This window comes from Haliotis cracherodii, unplaced genomic scaffold (genome assembly GCF_022045235.1).
Source record: "Haliotis cracherodii isolate W230 unplaced genomic scaffold, xgHalCrac1.p SCAF_15, whole genome shotgun sequence".
Lineage (NCBI taxonomy): Eukaryota > Metazoa > Mollusca > Gastropoda > Lepetellida > Haliotidae > Haliotis > Haliotis cracherodii.
Window position 1 is genome coordinate 24,287,466 of NW_027266270.1, and position 21,249 is coordinate 24,308,714.

The 21,249-nt window shown below is 37.8% G+C and overlaps 1 protein-coding gene and 1 non-coding gene across 2 annotated transcripts; both read left to right on the forward strand.

Annotated features, from left to right (window-relative positions):
* Window positions 1–309: 309 nt before the first annotated feature.
* Window positions 310–20,942, forward strand: LOC139461600 (myb-like protein X). Its single transcript, XM_071243075.1, has 6 exons — window positions 310–937; window positions 2,251–2,358; window positions 7,354–7,461; window positions 8,077–8,270; window positions 19,926–19,940; window positions 20,838–20,942. The coding sequence occupies exons 1-6, from the start codon at window positions 310–312 to the stop codon at window positions 20,940–20,942; spliced, it is 1,158 nt and encodes a 385-aa protein (XP_071099176.1).
* Window positions 5,897–5,969, forward strand: Trnaq-uug (transfer RNA glutamine (anticodon UUG)). The gene has a single exon. It is a non-coding gene; the product is annotated as a tRNA-Gln (tRNA).
* Window positions 20,943–21,249: the final 307 nt, after the last annotated feature.

Consider the following 21,249-nt stretch of genomic DNA (forward strand, 5'->3'; position numbering starts at 1 on the left):
AACTTCAGGTTACTTCATTGTGAAAGCGTCGTAGTATCATTCCTACACCTTCCACCCTACATTGATGATGAGGAAATTGTAAACATGTTGATCAAAAGGGGTATCACTTTGAAAAATGATATTAAACACAGGACCCTGAAAGGCACTAGCATTTTTGATGGTACCAGGTATGTGCGCGTCGCTTTCCCCCCCGAGTGTAAATCCTTGCCATACTCCATGGGTTTCAACACATTAGATGGTTATCGATACTTTCGAGTGATTCATAATAATCAAGAACGATTGTGTTTTAAATGCAACTCGGGAGACCATATGGTTAAAGAATGCCCAAATACTAAATGCTTTAAGTGCAACGGACATGGCCACATTGCCAAAAACTGCAACACAGAAAGAACACTTAAACGTAGTTGTGAACAGTGCTCTCTATCTATTGGTAGCTGCAGCTGTTTCCTAGACGAGGAAGACAACGGCCAGTACTGCAGAGCTGTAGAAAAGGAACTAGCCCCTGAAAGGTCATGGGATGAAGATCCTTTGGATAATGATGATACATCTGTTGAGGACTTTGAACCTGAAGAAAAGAAAAGAAACAAAGATGGACCAATAGAGGAAAAAGGAGAAGAAAATGAAGAGGAAAAACTTGATCAAGCCTCTGAAATTCCTTGTACAAATAACCGTGTTGGAGATGACATGGAGAGTGAGGATAAGACAATGAGACAGTCGTTGCCTCAAGATGGACATGAAAATATAGCACCTTCTAAATGGAACAAATCTTCAAAGAAAAGAGGAAGAAGAAATAAAATACAACCCAAGATCACAGACTGTGTACTTCAGAACAATGACTTAAAAAATAAATTGAGAGAAAGTAAAAAAGATGAACAAAAGAAGAAGAAAGAAGAAAAGGTTAACGATCGACGAGAAATATCTGGCGTGTCTGAGAATGGTGTATCAACTAACAATGTGTTTGTACATACATTTCATATTTATATTTGCAATGGTCACAACATGGTCATGGAATGTGAATGGACTCCGTGATGTCACTAAAATGCAAAATGTATTCTCTCTACTAACGAATTCCCACGTCAATATTGCCTTTTTGCAGGAGACCTTTTGGTCTGATGAATTCATTGAAAAATATAAATATTTATGGCCAGAAACAATTTTATACTCTAATGCTGGTAACAATAGAAAAGGAATTGCTCTTTTGATCTCTCCTGACTTTGAACAAAAGGTGGCCATGCTTGAAAAAGACATTGATGGAAGACTACTAAAGGCGTCTCTATCTCTTGAAGATAAAACAGTGATTTTATTAAATGTGTATGCCCCAAACGATCCTAGAGAGAGAATACTATTTTTCAACAATTTAAGGAAATGGGTTAATCATGAGCATTTAATTTGCGCTGGAGATTTTAATGAAATTCTTGATCCTTCACTTGATAAAGGTCTCAATAACACAACGTTTAACATCCAAAGTAGTAATGTTTTAAACACCTTTCTTCACAAAAACAACCTAATTGATATATGGCGGTACAAGAACTATGACAAAAAAGAGTTTTCTCGAATACAGTCTGTATTAGGAGTTATTAAACAATCTCGAATTGATCTGATATTTGTTTCAAGAAACCTTATTTCAAATATAATCAACTGTTACATTAGATATTCCTCTGTGAGTGATCACAATATTGTTGTATCAAGGTTAGACTTTTCTACTATAGAAAGGGGTCCTGGCGTATGGATTTTTAATAATCAGCTTCTTGACGATTGCACATTCTATCAAAAGATCACTGAAATAATAGAAGAGGCAAAAGGGTGCCCTTTACTTAAAGCTGACAATTGATATGGTGGGATAACTTAAAATATCAGTTCAAAAAGTTTTCCAGGTCTTATGCATCTAAAAAAAGCAATCACGAAAAAGCTGATTATTTTAAAATTCAAAATAAGCTTAGAATAGAATATCATAAGATATCCTCCATTCCTGGCTATGTATCTTCTGTTCTACAATCAATAGAAAATGAGCTGGAAACATACGAGATTAACAAATGCAAAGGAGCCATTCTCAGGTCAAAGGCACAGTGGACACTCGATTCCGACAGAAATACCTCATACTTTTTAAGTCTAGAAAAAACAAAACAGCAGGCTAACTCGATCAAAGAATTATTCAGAGGAGATGGTACAATAGTCAAAACACAGAGGATATCTTGGATACTGTTCAACAATTTTACTCCTCTTTATTCACTGCTGAACACTGTAATGTAGAAAAACAGCAGGACATTGTTAATAATATCAAGGACAAGCTTTCCGAGGATGAGAGGAATTCATGCGAAGTACATATTTCTCAGAATGAGCTTACCGTGGCACTCAAAGGTATGCAAAAAAATAAATCACCAGGCCCAGATGGTCTAACAGTTGAGTTTTATTTGAAGTTTTGGAACATTTTATGCCCCTTCTTCATACAAATCGTTGATTGTGTACACAAAGAAAACAGTCTTTCACGTACCATGAAAAAGAGTGTAATTAGTTTATTTTATAAAAAGAAAGGTGACAAGAGAGACATTAAATGTTACAGGCCTATTTCATTGATAAATGTAGATTGTAAACTAATATCCAGAGTGTTGTCATTAAGATTACGAACTGTCATGTCCTCAATTGTCTTCCCTGAACAATCTTGCTGTGTACCAGGAAGAGACATAACTAACAACCTTCACTCCCTAAGAGATGTTATTGACATTGTAAATAATCGTGATGATGATGATTCATATCTCATCAAAATATATCAAGAGAAAGCTTTTGACAGGGTCTCACATCAATACTTATTTCAAATTTTCAGAAAGGAGAGATTTCTTCATTTCATGGATTAAAATTCTCTATACTGATATACATAGTTCTGTTAAATGCAATGGCCATTTGAGGCCTTATTTTCCTTTAACTCGTGGTGTTCGTCAAGGAGATCCAATGAGCTCCATGCTGTACGTTTTGGTGTCAGAGCCACTTAATCTCCTAGTTAAGAACAATCCTGAAATACATAGAATAAGTATCAACAATGACATTTATTCTTTGATATATCAACATGCTGATGACACTTCAATCACTGTTTCAGATGTCAACTCCGTCGAAGAAACATTTAGAACAGTTAACTCATACTGTGAAGGAACGGGAGCAAAAATCAACATCGAAAAATCAGAAGTTTTGTTGTTGGGTAAAAATAACCTTCGTGACTGTTCAATCAACGTCCCGGTTAATATAAAAAAAGATTGTGTTGAAATATTAGGCATTTATTTTGGCAAGGATAAAGCAATGTGTGAAACGTTGAATTGGAGAAAGAAAATGGACAAAATTCAAAAATTGTTAAATTCATGGTTACGTAGACAACTTACTCTACAGGGTAGAGCAACTGTAATAAATATCCTCATGAGTTCCCGCTTATGGTATGCGTTTACTGTACTACCTGTCCCACAATGGGTTGAGCATAGATTTACTCAGATGTTTAGTAAATTTTTGTGGCATAATAAAACTGCCAACATAACATCAGATACCTGTATTGGTATTTGTTTAGATGGTGGTCTGAATATACCAAAGTTGTGTTTTAAAAAGTATGCACTGAAACTTAAGTTGCTGAGGGCTTTTGCTAATTCCCAGCTTAAATGTATTTGGAAACAAACAATGCTATATTTTATGTCACATCTTCTGAAAATGAACTTGGGAATTCATGTTTTATCTCTTGAACATAATAGGGGTGATTTACAAGACATAAGCCCATTTTATGCTGAGCTTTTATCTGCATGGAATGAAATTACTGGTGGAAAAAGACCCTTGCTTCAAAATGTAGATAATAGAATCAACCACTCTTCAAAAATCCATTAATTACTTTCAATGGAAAAACTCTAATGTTTCAATCGTTTATTTCAAGTGGAATTATTTGTATTAAACATATTTGTTTTGAAGTAATACCAAAATTCATGTCCTCACAAATTATTGTAGACATTGTACATGATACTTTACCTGAAATGGACATTAGCACTATACAACAATGCTATGCAATCATTTTATACTCGCTTCCATCAGAATGGAAAAATATCATTTTGTCTGATGTTGGCAAAACCCTTCCCTCTGGAGACATCTTCTGCACGATTGATGGACAGGACATATCAGTTGAAGGTTTTACAGCTAAATTTTGCTATGAAATATTCAGACAAAAACACTTCAAAAAGCCAGTTGCTATTTCTTTTGGGAATAATATTGCTTTGGACATTAATTTTGGCTGAATGTGTGGCAGAAAGATAAATCAACAGACTCTATACAGTTGGATTTTAAAATTGCTGAAAATATCATTTTTACATATGATAAACTGTGCAAAATTGGATTGTCAAACACTGATGTTTGTCCTGTGTGTCAAAATGAAACAGAAGACATTTTACATTTGTTTATATTCTGCCAAGAATTATCTTCCCTGCAGTCTCTATTAATTGACATGTTGACAGATGTTTGTCAAGATTCAGGGTTTAGTCTTGGACAATTATACCTTTGGTTACTGTTTGGATTCCTGCCAGAAAAGAAGTTGTTATGTAAACCGTTCATGAACATTGTATTGTCAATATATCGCATTGCTGTATTTAAAAGAAGAGTTATTATGAGTCAGGAAACAATCTCATTTCACATGAAAGCTTTTTTCAAATCTTTGATTAAGCGTCATTTCAGCTTTTTGTTGTTTCACTATTCCAAAATGAATCAATTACATATCTTTATTCAAAGATATATAATGACCAATACATTTATCACATTAGATGGAAATTAGATTGTTCTCAAACCTCCTCTAGAATAGAAACATGTAACGTGTAACGTGTAAAGAGCATGTTCGTTCTACATTCCTCTTTTTGTATCTGTAAAGATGTGTTTAGATAATCAAATGTAAAAAACTATTTCTCATATTTTCTGTCTGTAGAATCGGAATGTTATACACCGCCACCCTACTTCTGTGATAACCTTTTTATTTTTGTGGTGGCAGTATCAGCACTGTCTGCGTCTGTAACTAGTTCCCGTGAATAAATTTTATCAAGAAAAAAAAAAAGCACTCTGGACTCTGAATCCAGCGATCCGAGTTCAAATCTCGGTGGGACCTACTTTTTTAAAAATAGAATATTGCCAAATTCCCGAAGTGCGTGAAAGATACGCGCCAATGACTTCAGCAAACGAAGGCCACTTTCATTGATGATTATGGCCGTTTTGAAATCACAGCGTCTGAAATATACATTTCTTAACTACAGTTGAAAAGAAAAACAAATCAGATGGGTAATGATATCCATAAAAAGACAGTATCGAGCACCTCTGGCAAGAGAGAAGACAGAAATGAAATAGCGAGAAAAAACTACTAATTGAGTTTGTGGGCCACTTTAAAGTGTAGCACATATGTCCGGCGCGTGTACAACTTGCATCACGCTAGAAACTACACCTTGACACATCATTCATCATATCTGACAAGTCCGATAATGGAACAGTCACACGCATCTCTGCAGAAGGGATTTGGAGGAAGTTGTAATATCCAAAACTTTCAATGTGAAATAAGCGGTTCTATGGTGTAATGGTTAGCAATCTGGACATTGAATCCAGCGATCCGAGTTCAAATCTCGGTAGAACCTACAGCCTTCTTTTGGAGGATTTTGAAGATGATTTTCATGTGGCATTCACAACCACTAAAAAGTCAGCAAACTGCTTTGGACAAGTAAAACTACCTTTACACATCTACATCACTCACACAATTGTTATGTCAAACAGTAATCCCACCTTAATGATTTTTCATCAATCCAGTACATGATAAATGATAGACACGCACAAGAGTGTGTCCCCAGTTGATTGCTCTTGATTCCATTGTCAAATTATTGATACGCATTATACACGTCCGTCAACTGGTCCCATGGTGTAATGGTTAGCACTCTGGACTTTGAATCCAGCGATCCGAGTTCAAATCTCGGTGGGGCACGGGTGGCCCAGTCGTCTAAGGCGCCGCGATTCCCTGTGCAGAGTTGCGTCCCTTGGGCACGCCAGAAAGCTATGATTATGGGTTCGAATCCCGGTTTGCCCCGATTATGTTTCTAGGTTTGTCAGCACCATACCCGTGCTCGTGGGTTTCACCGAAGTGGTAAACGTCTGAGACCTTCATCACTTCGGGCTTTCCTCCCACATTAAGCTAACACGACGTGATATAACTGGAATACTGTTAAAAGTGGCGTTAAACCCAACTCACTCACTCACTCACTCAAATCTCGGTAGAACCTACAGGCTTCTTTTGGAGGATTTTGAAGATGATTTTCATATGGCATTCACAACCAATAAAAAGTCAGCAAACTGCTTTGGACAAGTAAAACTACCTTTACACATCTACATCACTCACACAATTGTTATGTCAAACAGTAATCCCACCTTAATGATTTTTCATCAATCCAGTACATGATAAATGATAGACACACACAAGAGTGTGTCCCCAGTTGCCTGCTCTTGATTCCATTGTCAAATTATTGATACGCATTATACACGTCCGTCAACTGGTCCCATGGTGTAATGGTTAACATTCTGGACTTTGAATCCATCGATCCGAGTTCAAATATTTGTGGGACCTAGTTTTTTAAAGTAGAATATTGCCAAATTCCTGAAGTGCATGAAAGATACGCGCCAATGACTTTGGCAAACGAAGGCCACTTTCATTGATGATTATGGCCGTTTTGAAATCACAGCGTCTGAAATATACATTTCATAACTACAGTTGAAAAGAAAAACAAATCAGATGGGTAATGATATCCATAAAAGACAGTATCGAGCACCTCTGGCAAGAGAGAAGACAGAAATGAAATAGCGAGAAAAAATACTGATTGAGTTTATGGGATACTTTAAAGTGTAGTACAACTTGCACCACGCCAGAACTACACCTTGACACATCATTCATCATATTTGACAAGTGTGATAATAGGACAGTCACACGCCTCTCTGCAGAAGGGATTTGGAGTAAGTTGTAATACCCAAGACTTTCAGTGTGAGATAAGCGGTTCTGTGGTGTAATGGTTAGCACTCTTATCTCTGGTTGTCTCCCTTGGTTTGAAAGAGGGTGGACGCGTTTACCTCGGCTCTTGTGACTGATGGTAAATTTACAGGTGGAGAGTAAGATATCCATGCCAATATTCTGTACCCGTGTTCTACATTTTTTCTGGACAGATCATACCTTATTCGACATTCATTATCTCGGATTTTGAGGTTGTTTGAGACTTTGTGTGTGCATTGTTTGCACTGCACGTTTTAAAATTGCGGCTGAAGTCCCGAGAAAAAGTGTTGAAATTGGAACAGAAACTGACCTGGAAGATGTGTTCTCCAAAGATACAACAATTATTGTTGATGTGGGAGATACATCTAAGATTCGTGCCGAGGCCGTTATCAAAGGAGCGCTGGAGATGGTGGGACATGTGACCGGAGTTGTGTTTAGAGGTGGGCATTATTTTGAATTACCTCTGAAAGACATTGTCGATGCAAAGCTACTTGTAGATGAAGGACTAGAAATTGATGGTGACATTTATCAATGTAGCTTCCTTTACAACCCCACAGTAATGGTGTCTTTCATGCACCTACCTGTCTACATCAAGGATTCGGACATAAGAGGCAGGCTTGTTAACAGATATATAGAACTTCTATCACCAATTAGAAGGCGAAAGCACAAGGGCACTGATATTGTCGATGGAACGAGGTATGCGAAAGTAAGATTTCCCCCAGAAGTTAAATCACTTCCATACTCGATGAGTTTCGACACAGTGCACGGCCCCAAATACTTCCGAGTTCTGCACAATAATCAGATCAGGGTGTGTTACAATTGTGACTCTCCTGATCATGTCACGAGGAACTGTCCTGAGGTAAGGTGTTATAAATGTAAAACGCTTGGGCACAAAGCAAAAGAATGTACAAGGCGCACCACCTCAGACATTCACAACACCCCTGAAGATCACGCCTCACTTAGTGATACATCTAAGAGATGCACGATATGTTGCCTCCATTCTGAGAAATGGGACTGCTTCATTTAGCCCTCAGATCCTGCTCTGGATGATACAGAGTTGAGTGATGATAACACAGACACTGACAGCCGTGAACCTGTTCACACACCTGCTAGGTTCGGCAACCACATCACAGTTTTGAATGTGATGAACAGAGATAATGACGATGTGTCCAAAATGCAGGAGACCGATGATCCAAACACTGACAAACCTCAAATGTCGGACGTGGCAACTCCTGAAACCAGTCAACTGGTATCCACAAGTGATGCCTACCAAACAGTCACTGGTAAAAGGGAAAAAAGAACTCTGAGACAAATTCAAATAAAAAATAGAAGAAAAGGACGCCCTGGAACTGATTCAGACAATTAACATGAAATACCCATCTCTACTTACAACAGGACTCTTTGTCATGATAATTTCATGTTAATGGCCTCAGAAATATTCGAAAATTAGAAACCGTTTTTTCAACTCTTCAGGAATCTTACAGTGACATATGTTTTTCACAAGAGACCTTCTGGGATAACGACTTTATAAACATATGTGGCATGGAAAGCTATTTTACAGTAATTGTACTACAGAAAAAAGAAAAGGGGTTGCCATTTTATTTCATTCCAAATTTCCATATGACGTTAAACAAATCTATTCAGATATTGATGGTAGAATCCTGAAGGTTGTGTTTAAAATAAACTAGTGTCCAAAAGAAACGATACCAACTTATTTTCAAAATTGTTTTTTACTAAGTGAATTGTCTAGTATGAAAACATGCCAATTCGTATTGCACATCCCAAACACAGCATAGTCGATAAAAAATACCGGGAACACGTGATCACTTCCGGGAAAAAACGTAAATTTCGTGAAAGTGACATTTCCCTCTCTAGCATGTTCTGCACGTGCATAAAAACTGTATAAAACGGCTGATCAGACACGTTGATATCACAGCAACAAAAAGAACACAAGATATGCCACGTTTGACAGACATCGAGAGAGAGAGAGCCGTTGGAATGGTCCAACAAGGAGCGTCACACGTCGACGTCGCCAGAAGGTTGGGCTACGCACGCATCACTATCACCAGGTTGATGCAGCGGTTACGTCAGACAGGTCAGACGTCAGACAGGCCCAGGAGTGGAAGACCACGTGTAACCACGCCCCGTGAAGATCGTTACATCCGGGTATTACACCTGAGGAACCGCACCGTAACAGCGACGTCCACGGCGGCTACAGCACTGGGACACAGGATCAGTCGACAGACCGTCTACAGGAGACTACGGCAGTATGGTATCCGGCCACGTCATCCCTACCGCGGACCGCTCCTGACGCTTCGACACCGGAACAACAGACTGATCTGGGCCAGGCGAGTTCGACGTTGGCAACGGCGGGACTGGGCACGTGTTATGTTCTCTGATGAGAGCAGATTCCTCATCTTCAGAAACGATGGACGGCAGCTTGTATACCGACGATTTGGTGAACGTTTGGCGCCTAACTGTATCCAACAGGTCCGGCCGTTTGGAGGTGGAGGGTTAATGGTTTGGGGTGGCAAAACGATGCTTGTCGTAATTCGTGAAAACCTGAATGCACAGCGTTATCTTGATGACATCCTACGGCCTGTTGTGGTGCCCTTTATTCAGCAACAGCCTCGTGGACTCCTTTTCCAACATGACAATGCAAGGCCACACACAGCAAGATTGACACAGAACTTCCTTGCCAACGCCAACGTACAGGTTTTGCCATGGCCCGCATGTTCACCGGACATGAATCCCATCGAGCACTTATGGGACCACCTCGATCGGCAAATCCGACGTCGCCGTGTGCCTCCAGTCAACGTCCAGGACTTGGAACGATGTCTCCTCGAGGAATGGCAACGCATCACTCCCAACGTCATCAGACGTTTGACGTCATCAGTCCGTAGGCGTGTTCTGGCATGTATTGATGCTCACGGTGGACATACCCGCTACTGACTTAACTTTGAGACGTGTGGTGTGACATTTCCCGTTGTTTCTGTGATCAGTGCTCTATCGAAATGTTCATTTTTCGACCCCACCCATCTTTAAAGGCTTGTCATATTGGTTGTACAGATTTTATTGAAATGAAATTTTTGTACAGATGTTGTGAAAGGATTTCTCAAAAGCATAACACCAATCCTAAACTTCTGCATTGTTTAGTTTTTCTTTTATGTCGTTGCAAACAGGTGGTATCGTTTCTTTTGGACACTAGTTTAGAAGATACGGAATACACATGTATCCGTGTTTATGCTCCGAATCAACCTGGCCAGAGAATAGCCTTCTTTGATGAAATAACCAATTATTTTTGCAATGATAATGTAATTGCTGGAGGGAATTATAATGAAATTTTAGACGGGTACTATGACAGAGGTGTTAATATGAAAACATTTAATATGAAAAGTAGCAATCGTTTACAAACGTTATTGAATGACAAAAATATGTGTGATATATGGAGATACAGGAATCCCAACAAACGGAAATATACAAGACAACAAATTGTTGATGGTGTCATCAAGCAGTCACGTATAGATTTAATTCTCATATCAAGATCGCTTATTTCTTTTGTTATATAAAGCTACATAAAATATTCAAGTATTAGTGACCACAACATCAACTGTCTTCATATCAATTTCAGTAAAGTTGAGAGGGGACTAGGTTTATGGATTCTTAACAATAAACTATTAGAAGATGCAGAATTCGTAAACGCAGTTCAAAATATTATTAATGACAATGTTGTGTGCCAAACCTATCTATCAAAACCATTGGTATTGTGGGATTGTTTAAAATACAAATTCAAAAGGTACACTATCTATTATTCATGCAAAAAAGCTAAGAGAGAAAAAAGTGAATGCTTTAAACTTCAAATGTCGTTACGTCTTGAATATGAAAAACTTTCTAAATTTCCAGATCAAGATATCTCCCATATTTAAGATCTTGAAAAAGACTTAGAGCGTTTTGAGCATAGTAAATGTCAAGCACCGATTCTTCGATCCAAGGTTCACTGGTCTCTAGACTCAGATAAAAATACTTCATTTTTTCTAAACCGGGAAAAAAGTAAACAAGAAGCTAACTGTATAAAGGAACTTGAAACATACAATGGGCTAGTTCAGTCCACTGAGGACATATTGGATCATGCATACAAGTTTTATTCTCACCTATATTCAGCAGTAGAAACTGACGCAGATAAGCAGGATGAAATTCTAGGTTTAGTAACTGATTGTATATCAGATGATGACAGAAACAAACTGGATGTGGGTATCACCGGTGAAGACATAACAACAGCCTTAAGGGAATGAAGCGCCGTAGATCACCCGGTAATGATGGGCTTACTGTTGAGTTTTATGTTACATTTTGGGATGTGTTGAAACCTATTTTCGTAAACATTGTGAATTGTATATTTCAGGAGAAACATATGTCCAGAACAATGAAAAGGGCGTTTTAAGTCTGTTCTTTAAGAAGAAAGGGAGCAAAAGAGACATTCGTAATTACAGGCCTATCTCGCTTTTGAATGTTGATTCAAAACTTATCTCCCGTACATTGTCCTTAAGATTAAAAACTGCTGTGTCTAAAATTATCTCCCCTGAACAAACATGTTATATTCTAGGGAGAGACATATCTGATAATATTCACTCCATGAGAGATATTGATTTTGCAGATGGGAATGAAGATCATGCTTATATTGTCACTATTGACCAGGAGAAGGCTTTTGAAAAATTGAACTTTGGTGATAATTTTATATCATGGATAAAGATTTTATACGCTGACCTGAAAAGTAGTATCAAAGTTAATGGTCATCTAACACCATATTTCTCCTTAAGTCAGTCTGTAAGACAAGGAGATCCACTTAGCAGTTTACTGTATGTCATCATCAGTGAGTCTCTTAATTTGCTTATTAGAATAATGTGCATATTCATGGCATTAAATTATCTGACAATTGTACATCACTCTTATATCGACATACTGATGATACTACTGTCACAGTATCTGATGTCCAATCTGTTTACAATACCTTTAATAGAGTGAATGAGTTTTGTTCAGCTACTGGAGCCAAAGTTAATCTTTCCAAGTCAGAAGTTTTGTGTATAGGTACAAACCGCTTAAATCATGTTTCTTTTAACATTCCTGTTGCAGTAAAAACCGACTGTGTTAAAATACTTGGAATTTTCCTTGGCCCGGATAAAAACCTGTGTGACAAGGTCAACTGGCAAACTAAAATTGCTAAAATGAAATCATTGTTTGGATTGTGGTCACAACGAGATTTAACCTTCCAAGGTAAATCAATTGTTGTAAACACATTTATTCTATCTAAATGGTGGTACACTGTATGTGTACAACCAGTTCCAATGTGGACAATCAGAGAAATTGAAATGTGTATTTCTAACTTTGTCTGGAATAATAAAAATCCGCTTGTAAAACAATCAACATGTATCGGTCACTTTTATCAAGGTGGATTAGCACTCCCAAGCTTCAAGTTCAAAATTTTTGCCTTCAGAACAAAAATCATCCAAAAACTATTCAATCCATAGTTTCACTCATTATGGAAAAATACACGTTAGGTATCTAAACTTGGGTCTAAAAAGAAGCATTTTCAGCATTGTTTACAACTAGGTATTGCTGACCCAGAAACACCCGTTGTATCCTGAAGTGTTGTCAGCCTGGGATGCAATCACGTGCAGCAAGAGTGAGTGAGTGAGTGAGTTTAATTAAAAAGTCACGTCGGCAATATTGCAGCCATAATGTGACTTGAACAAGTTTTACAATAGGTAAAAAAAACCGTCGACGAGGGACAGTATAATAACTAGCAATATATCACAGATTGACCTAAAACTAGTTGTAAAACATTAAAAATTATTGAGGTACGATACAATATAATAATGGGGCTATAAATCGCCAGCAACAAGGTTAAGATCACCATACTGGGGACCAAGGGGACTTACGGTACCTCTGCTACCTGCATGGTTCCCCAGCAGGATTTACATTTTCCCAAGTTACTGGCGATTGTTGCGAGTATAGCCAGAGATTAAAAGTTAACAAATATTCTGCAGTTAAAATAGAGATAGACATAAATATACTTAGAAAGAGGTGGCCTTACATACCCTCTCAGGGGGACAAACAATTTACGTGCAGCAAGAGACATTTCCCAAGTGAGCACGTGGAGATCATGAACCAGCCATTATTTCAAAATCCGCACGTGCGTTTCCAAGGGAAAACGCTGCTCGTTCACTCGTGTATTGCAGCTGGAGTAGTAAAAGTTAAAGACATTTCTTACGAATTTATCCCTGGGGTTTTACCATGTACTGCTGTTGTAGAATTAATTCAGGAAAAGCAAAATGATGTACAATGATCAGTTATCGAAAATGCCTACAACGTTATTATATCATCTCTGCCTAAGGAGTGGCACAGGAGTATAATCACCAATACTCGGGATCTTAATAAAGTGAGTGAGTGAATGAGTTAAGATTTAACGTCACATCGGCAGTATTTCAGCCATATCGTGACGAGAAGTACATTAATAATACATAAATGTATACAATATAAAAAGCTGTCAACGATGGACAGTACAATAACTAGAATATCACAGAATCTATTTAAAACTAGTTGAGAATATATAAAAGTCATACGTATCAGAGAACAACACAATATAAAAATGGGCTAGAGATCGCCAGCAGCTGAAGGTAGATCACATGCTAGGGTCCATGGGGACTTACAGTACCTTTGCTTCCTGCATGGACCTCGGCAGGATTTAAATCATCCCTTCAGGCACTGGCGACAGTGTACCAATTAAGTCAAAGATAAAACTGACGAATATTCTACGTTTAAAACCTGACATGCAGAAAAATACTTTGAATGATATGGGACTTACATACCCTATTAGGGGGACAATACTTTTACGCTACTTCACCCCCGCCCCCCCCCCCCCCCCCCTCGAGTGTACAGCCACTAACAATCTAAGTTATGAATTTTGCACTACCAATTTTTAAAACAATACAGTGTATACATCAAAATTTATGAATTAGGTCTATTTCCGTTAAAAAAACTAGTATTAAATGAGAATGAACTGTACTAAAAAGGTCCTTCACTGTTTTTACATTGAAATATTTATCCCTTGTAATGGAAAAATCAATACAGTCAAGCAGGACATGCTTGGCCGTGATTCTTTCATCACAAGGGATACAAAACGGAGGATCCTCGCCTTTCAATAAATACTCATGCGTGTATCTCGAATGGCCAATACGACATCGTCGCAGAATGACCTCTTCAAATCTGGACTGACAGCCCAAGTAGGTGTAACCAATATTTGGTTTAATTTGATGTAATTTATTGATACCTACTTGGGTGTCCCACTTCTTTTGCATCAGATCACGAATGTAAGATCTAATTTCAGGTTTATAATCAGTGTAGGAGATGAGAAGTGGTGTCACAGATTTGTTGAGTGCTGCTTTAGCAGCAGCATCGGCCATTGTGTTACCTGTAATACCAACATGGCTTGGTAACCAACAAAAAACGATGTCATAATTGCCAGTAGCAAGATCATTAATTAATTCGAGAATTTGGAGTAAATGTGGATGTTTGGATGAAATATTTTTAATCGCCTGAAGGCATGAAAGTGAATCAGAGAAAATAATGAATTGTGTATGTTTAGATTGATTACTGATATATTTTAGTGCTGTAAAAATGTCGTTTGCTTCTGCTGTGAATATGGAACTGTTATCAGGTAAACATGAAGATATTGTTCTGGATCCAATGACGGTGGCACTAGCAACTGCGCCACCATCCTTGGATCCATCTGTAAATATAGATTTATAAGTGTCGTAAGTGTTTCTTAATTGATGGTATTCTTGTTGGTAAATTAATTGGTTAGTATCTGATTTCTTTAATTTTGTTAATGTAAGGTCTACCTCTGGCCTTACCATTTGTCAAGGAGGTGATGAAAACAGTTGAGTGGGAGCTATATCTTGCAGTTTAATATTGGAAGCAAACATGGCAGACTGGATTCTGATTCCGAGTGGTGGAACAAGAGATGATTTTTTATTGTAAATATCTGGGTAAAGAGGATTAAAGACGCAATTAAAAGCTGGATTTGACTGATTAGAATCTAATTTAGTGACATTTTGTGAAGATAATTTTAAACGGCGTTGTTTAAAAGAAGTATCATCCGCTTCTACATACAGACTGTGAATTGGAGACGTCCTGAAGGCTCCAAGGCAAAGCCTCAGGCCCTGATGATGGATAGTATCCAGTTTTTGTAAATTACTTTTGCAGGATCCACCATAGACGATGGAGCCATAATCGAGTTTTGAACGGATCAATGATCTGTAGTGTAAGAGGGTTGTTTGATTCCCTCCCCACTTAGAATTTGAAACTACTTTCAACAAATCAAGTGCCTTCAGGTATTTGGCTTTAAGGTAATTAATATGTGGAAGAAAAGTTAAATGACTGTAAAAAATAAGGCCCAAATACTTGGCCACTTTAACAACTTTGATAGGGGTGGCATCTAAACATAGTTCAGGGTCCTTATGCGGCTTATATTTTCTGCAGAAATGGATACAGTTAGTTTTTGATTTGGAAAATTTAAACCCGTTTTCCCAGGGACCATTTATGAATTTTATTTAGACAGATTTGCAACTGCCTCTCTATGGTATGCATGGTAAACATTAAAATCATCCACGAAAAGTGATCCATCTACTGAATCACTTAAAACCTTTGAAAGACTATTTATTTTTATACTGAATAAGGTGACAGACAAAATACTGCCTTGCGGGACACCCTGATCCTGATGATAATGATCAGACATTATTGTCTGTCAGTTAAAAACTTGGATATAAATTCAGGAAAACGGCCTCTCAATCCAAAATCATTATCAGCTCCTGTAGCAGTATCATGAGCTTGTCCAAGAGCAGTATGAAGTTCATGGATCGAAAATATTTCATAATAATCTTCCCCATTATCTGATTTAAAATTTATAGTTTTCTTTTCCTGCTGTTTTTGAAATTTTTGGAATTGAGGGACATAATTTGAGGAAGAAGAATGTTTTGCTAACGTTTCACCGAGTTTATTTGCAATAACCGATTTATTAGTTATAAGGTCATCCCCATTCTTAAGATGGTGGACACTACTTTTAGAACCTTTACCTTTAATTTTCTGTATCATGTTCCATACCTTGGACATGGGCGTTCGTGAGTTTATTTTGGAAACATAATGTTGCCAAGATTGCCGTTTATTTTGTTTAAACGTACGCCTGGCTTTAGCATTTAAGATTTTATATCTATTCAAATCATGGACCATTGGATGGCGACGGAAATAGTGTTCAGCCTTTTTCCGTGCCTTCCTAGCTTGTTTGCAGTCATTGTTGAACCATGGTTTACGGATGAGTGAGTGAGTGAGTTAAAGCTTAACGTCACATCGGCAATATTTCAGCCATATCGTGACGAAACAAAATTGACATTCACAATATATATTAAGTAGTACAAAATTCTGCCGACGAAGGGCAGTATAAAAACTAGCATATCACAGACTGTCGTAAAACTAGTTTGAATATGTTAAAAGAGATAACTAACAGAATCATTTGACAATACATTATATAAACGGGCTATAGATCTCCACCAACTGAAGGTTGATCACCGCGCTGGGGACCATGGGGACTTACAGTACTTTTGCTACCTGCATGGACCCCAGTCGGATTTACATCATCCCTCCAGTTGTTAGCGACGACTGACAAAATTTAGCCAAACATTAAAAGAACATATATGCTACGATTAAAAAGTGGAAGATATAAATATACTTTGAAAGACGTGGTCTTACATACCCTCTCAGGGGGGCAATAATTTTACACTACGTTAACCCCCTTTGAGGATATAGCTACTAACAATCTCAGTTATTGATTTAATCAACCGATCATAAAAGGTATATTTAGTTACACAACATAACATTCAAAATTTATGAATTAACTCAATTTCTTTTAAAAAAGCAAGAATTAAATCTGATAAAAAGATCCTTGAGAGATGGAACTTTGAAATATTTATCTCTTGCGATGGAAAAATCAATGCAGTCAAGCAGGACATGCTTGACTGTGATTCATTCATCACAAGGGATGCAAAACGGAGGATCCTAACCTATTAGTAAATATTCATGAGTATATCTGCTGTGGCCAATACGACATCGTCGCAGAATGACCTCTTCAAATCTGGACTGACAGCCCAAGTAGGTATATCCGATAATTGGTTTAATTTCATGTAACTTACTTATACCTACTTGGGTGTCCCACTTCTTCTGCATTAGATCACGAATGTAAGCTCTAATAACAGGTTTATAATCACTGTATGGAACAAGAAGTGGTGTCAAAGATTTGTTGAGTGCTGCTTTAGCAGCAGCATTGGCCTTCGTGTTACCAGAGATACCAACATGGCTTGGTAACCAACAAAAGACGATGTCATATTGGCCAGTAGCAAGATCATTAAATAACTCAAGAATTTCAATTAAAAATGGATGTTTGCAAGACATATTTTTAATAGCCTTAAGTCACGAAAGTGAATCTGAAAAATTAATGAATTCTTTACATTTTGATTGATTTGTAATATATTTTAGTGCTGTTAAAATTGCGTTTGCTTCAGCAGTGAAGATTGAACTATGATCTGGTAATCTTGATGATATTGTTCTGGATCCAATGACAGTGGCACTAGCGACAGCGCCACCATCCTTGGATCCATCTGTAAATATAGATTTATAATTGTCATAAGTGTTTTGTAATTGATTGTATTCTAGTTTATAAATAAGTGGATTCGTTTCAGATTTCTTCAGACTAGTTAATGTAAGGTCCACCTCTGGCCTTACCATTTGCCAAGGAGGCGATGAAAAAAGTTGTGTGGGAGCTATATGCTGAAAGTTAATGTTCGCAGCAGAAACGACTGATTTAATTCTTATTCCTAGTGGTGGAACAAGAGATGTTTTCTTGTTGTAAATATATTCATAAAGTGGATTAAATACGCAATTAAAAGCTGGATTTGACTGATTGGAATATAATTTAGTGATGTATTGTAAAGAAAGCTTCAAACGGCGTTGTTTTAAAGAAGGCTCATCTGCTTCAACAGACAGACTTGGAATAGGAGAAGTGCGAAAGGCTCCAAGGCTAAGCCTCAGTCCTTGGTGATGGATAGTATCAAGTTTTTTTAAATTACTTTTACAGGCTCCACCATAGACGATGGAGACGTAATCAAGTTTTGAACGGATCAGGGACCGGTACAAGTGCAAGAGTGTTGTCTGATCCCCTCCCCACTTTGAATTAGAAACAACTTTCAACAAATCAAGTGCCTTCAGGCATTTAGCTTTAAGGTATTTAATGTGTGGTAAAATCGAAAATAAGCCCCAAGAACTTGACCTCCTTCAAAACTTTGATAGGGGTGCCATTTAGAAATAGCTCAGGGTCTTTATGCGGTTTATATTTCCTGCAAAAATGTATGCAGTTAGTTTTTGATTTGAAGAATTTAAACCCGTTCTCTAGACACCACTTGTGAATTTTATTGAGACATAATTGTAATTGCCTTTCTATTGTGTGCATATTTTTACCACGACAAGACATGTTAAAATCATCCACAAAAAGTGATCCATCAACTGAATCATTTAAAACTTTTGACAAACTGTTAATTTTTATACTGAATAAAGTGACAGACAAAATACTGCCTTGTGGGACATCCTGATCCTGATGATAATGATCAGACAGGGTAGAGCCCACGCGGACCTGAAATTGTCTGTCAGTTAAAAACTTGGAAATAAATTCAGGCAAATGGCCTCTCAATCCAAAATCATGTAAATCCTTTAAAATCCCGTGTTTCCACGTTGTGTCATACGCTTTTTCTAAATCGAAAAAGGCAGACACTGTATGCTGGTTTTTTATTATTGCATTTTTCACAAATGATTCTAACCGTACTAAATGGTCAACGGTACTTCGATTCTTTCGAAAGCCACACTGAATATTTGTAATTAAATTATTTGATTCCAAGTACCATGTTAATCTATTGTTGACCATGCGTTCCATGGTTTTGCAAACGCAACTGGTCAATGAAATTGGGGGATCACTGTGATCCCGTCCAGGTTTCGGTATGGGTATAACTATGGCATCACGCCAGGAAGAAGGAAACTTACCTGATGTCCATATATCATCAAAAATCAACAAAAGGGTTTCTAAACACGGTTCTGGCAAGTGCTTCAGGAGTTGATAGTGTACATTATCAGCTCCTGTAGCAGTATCATGAGCTTGTCCAAGAGCAGTATGAAGTTCATGGATCGAAAATATTTCATTATAATCTTCCCCATTATCGGATTTAAAATTTATAGTTTTCTTTTCCTGCTGTTTTTTGAAATTTTTGGAATTGAGGGACATAATTTGAGGAAGAAGAATGTTTTGCTAACGATTCACCGAGTTTATTTGCAATATCCGATTTATTTGTTATAAGGTCATCCCCAGACTTAAGATGGTGGACACTACTTTAAGAACCCTTACCTTTAATTTTCTGTATCATATTCCATACCTTGGACATGGGCGTTCGTGAGTTTAATTTGGAAACATAATGTTGCCAAGATTGCCGTTTATTTTGTTTAAACGTACGCCTGGCTTTAGCATTTAAGATTTTATATTTATTCAAATTATGGACCATTGGATGGCGACGGAAATAGTGTTCAGCCTTTTTCCGTGCCTTCCTAGCTTGTTTGCAGTCATTGTTGAACCATGGTTTACGGATGTGTGAATTTGTAGAGGACTTAGGAATACATTCATCAGCGATTTTGTTTAATTCATCAGAAAATAATTGCACAGGATCTGTCACGTCAATAAATAGATCAGGCTTCAATTTTTTGGATGCGAGCATTTCAAATAAAGGCCAGTTGGCCTTAGTGAAGTTCCATCTTGTTGAAGGTGGAACATCTGAAGGTAAGACAGGTTTCAAAATGGTAGGGAAATGATCACTGCCACAGAGGTCTTCGTGGACGGACCATTCAAATTCGTTTAATAAATCAGAGTGAGTGAGTGATAAATCAAGAGCAGAGTAGGTACCTGTACCGGGATGTAGATATGTGTTTGAACCATCATTATGTATACACAAGTCGTTGTTTGAAATGAAATCTTCCAAAAGTTTACCCTTGTTATTTGTCTGAACACTACCCCAGAGTGGATTGTGCCCATTTAAATCACCCATAATAATACAGGGCTTGGGGAGTTGATCATAAAGAGCCTGAAGTTCAGACTGTCGAAGGGAAGAAGATGGTGGAATTTAGAGCGAACACAAAGTAAAAACTATGTAAGGTTACACGGACGGCAACAGCTTGAAGAGGAGTAGCAAGTTGAACAGGGCTATGGATAACACCGTTTTTCATGAATATTGAAGAACCTCCAGTGGCTTATGCCCCTGGAGGTGAAAATACATTGTAGGAGGTATAACCTCTTATATCGAATTGATCAGTGTCTTTGTAATATGTTTCTTGAAGACATATCGCCGATGGTTTGAAATCCTGAATTAAAAGTTGTAAATCATTATAATTATTCTTAAGTCCTCTACAGTTCCACTGTATTAAATGTGATGATTGAGTCAAGGTTGCTCAACGGGTGATCTCTCACGTGAACGGGAGGAAGAAGAACTCCTACAACTACTATCTGACGATGGAGTCACCTCCATGTCTAAAGCACTGAAGGAGTTGTGGAGAGATACTTCTGAAGGAGACGGGGTACTGGGTGTCTGATTTCTATGTAACTTTTTCCTCTGTTTTTGTGATATTTCCTTTTTTGCCAGATTGACAGCTTCAGTAGCAGGTTGCACAAATACTGTTTCAGGAGGAGTTTGACTTCCTGCCTGAACAGTTGAAGGTGTTGATGAGTGAACAACAGATTGGTGAGGCTTTATGGCAGGTGCAGTTGCCACGGGTCGATCAGAGTTGACCCATGTCAACTCGGTCTGGCAAGATACAGATGAAGTTTGAGCTGGCTTGGAGACAGCAGCAGAGTAATTCAATGTTGAAGTCGTCTGAGAATTTAACAGAGTTCTAGCCTCTCGAAATGTGATGTTATTCTCGCACTTTATTTTCAGTATTTTAGATTCATTTTGCCAAACAGGGCATAATTTGGAGGAGGCCATATGTTGGCCATCACAGTTTGCACATTTGAGTGCTTGTTGGCAATCCGTATTTTCATGGCAGTCGCCACAGCGTTGACAAACAACGGAACGAGTACAAGACTTTGAGCCATG

Bases quoted from the DNA above. Each gene is read 5' to 3' on its own strand.
- LOC139461600 (XM_071243075.1), top strand. From the start codon at position 310: ATGGTTAAAGAATGCCCAAATACTAAATGCTTTAAGTGCAACGGACAT. The intron at 2,359-7,353 runs GTATGCAAAAAA...TGTTCTCCAAAG, and splicing joins GCTTACCGTGGCACTCAAAG to ATACAACAATTATTGTTGAT. The intron at 7,462-8,076 runs GTGGGCATTATT...TGGATGATACAG, and splicing joins GACCGGAGTTGTGTTTAGAG to AGTTGAGTGATGATAACACA.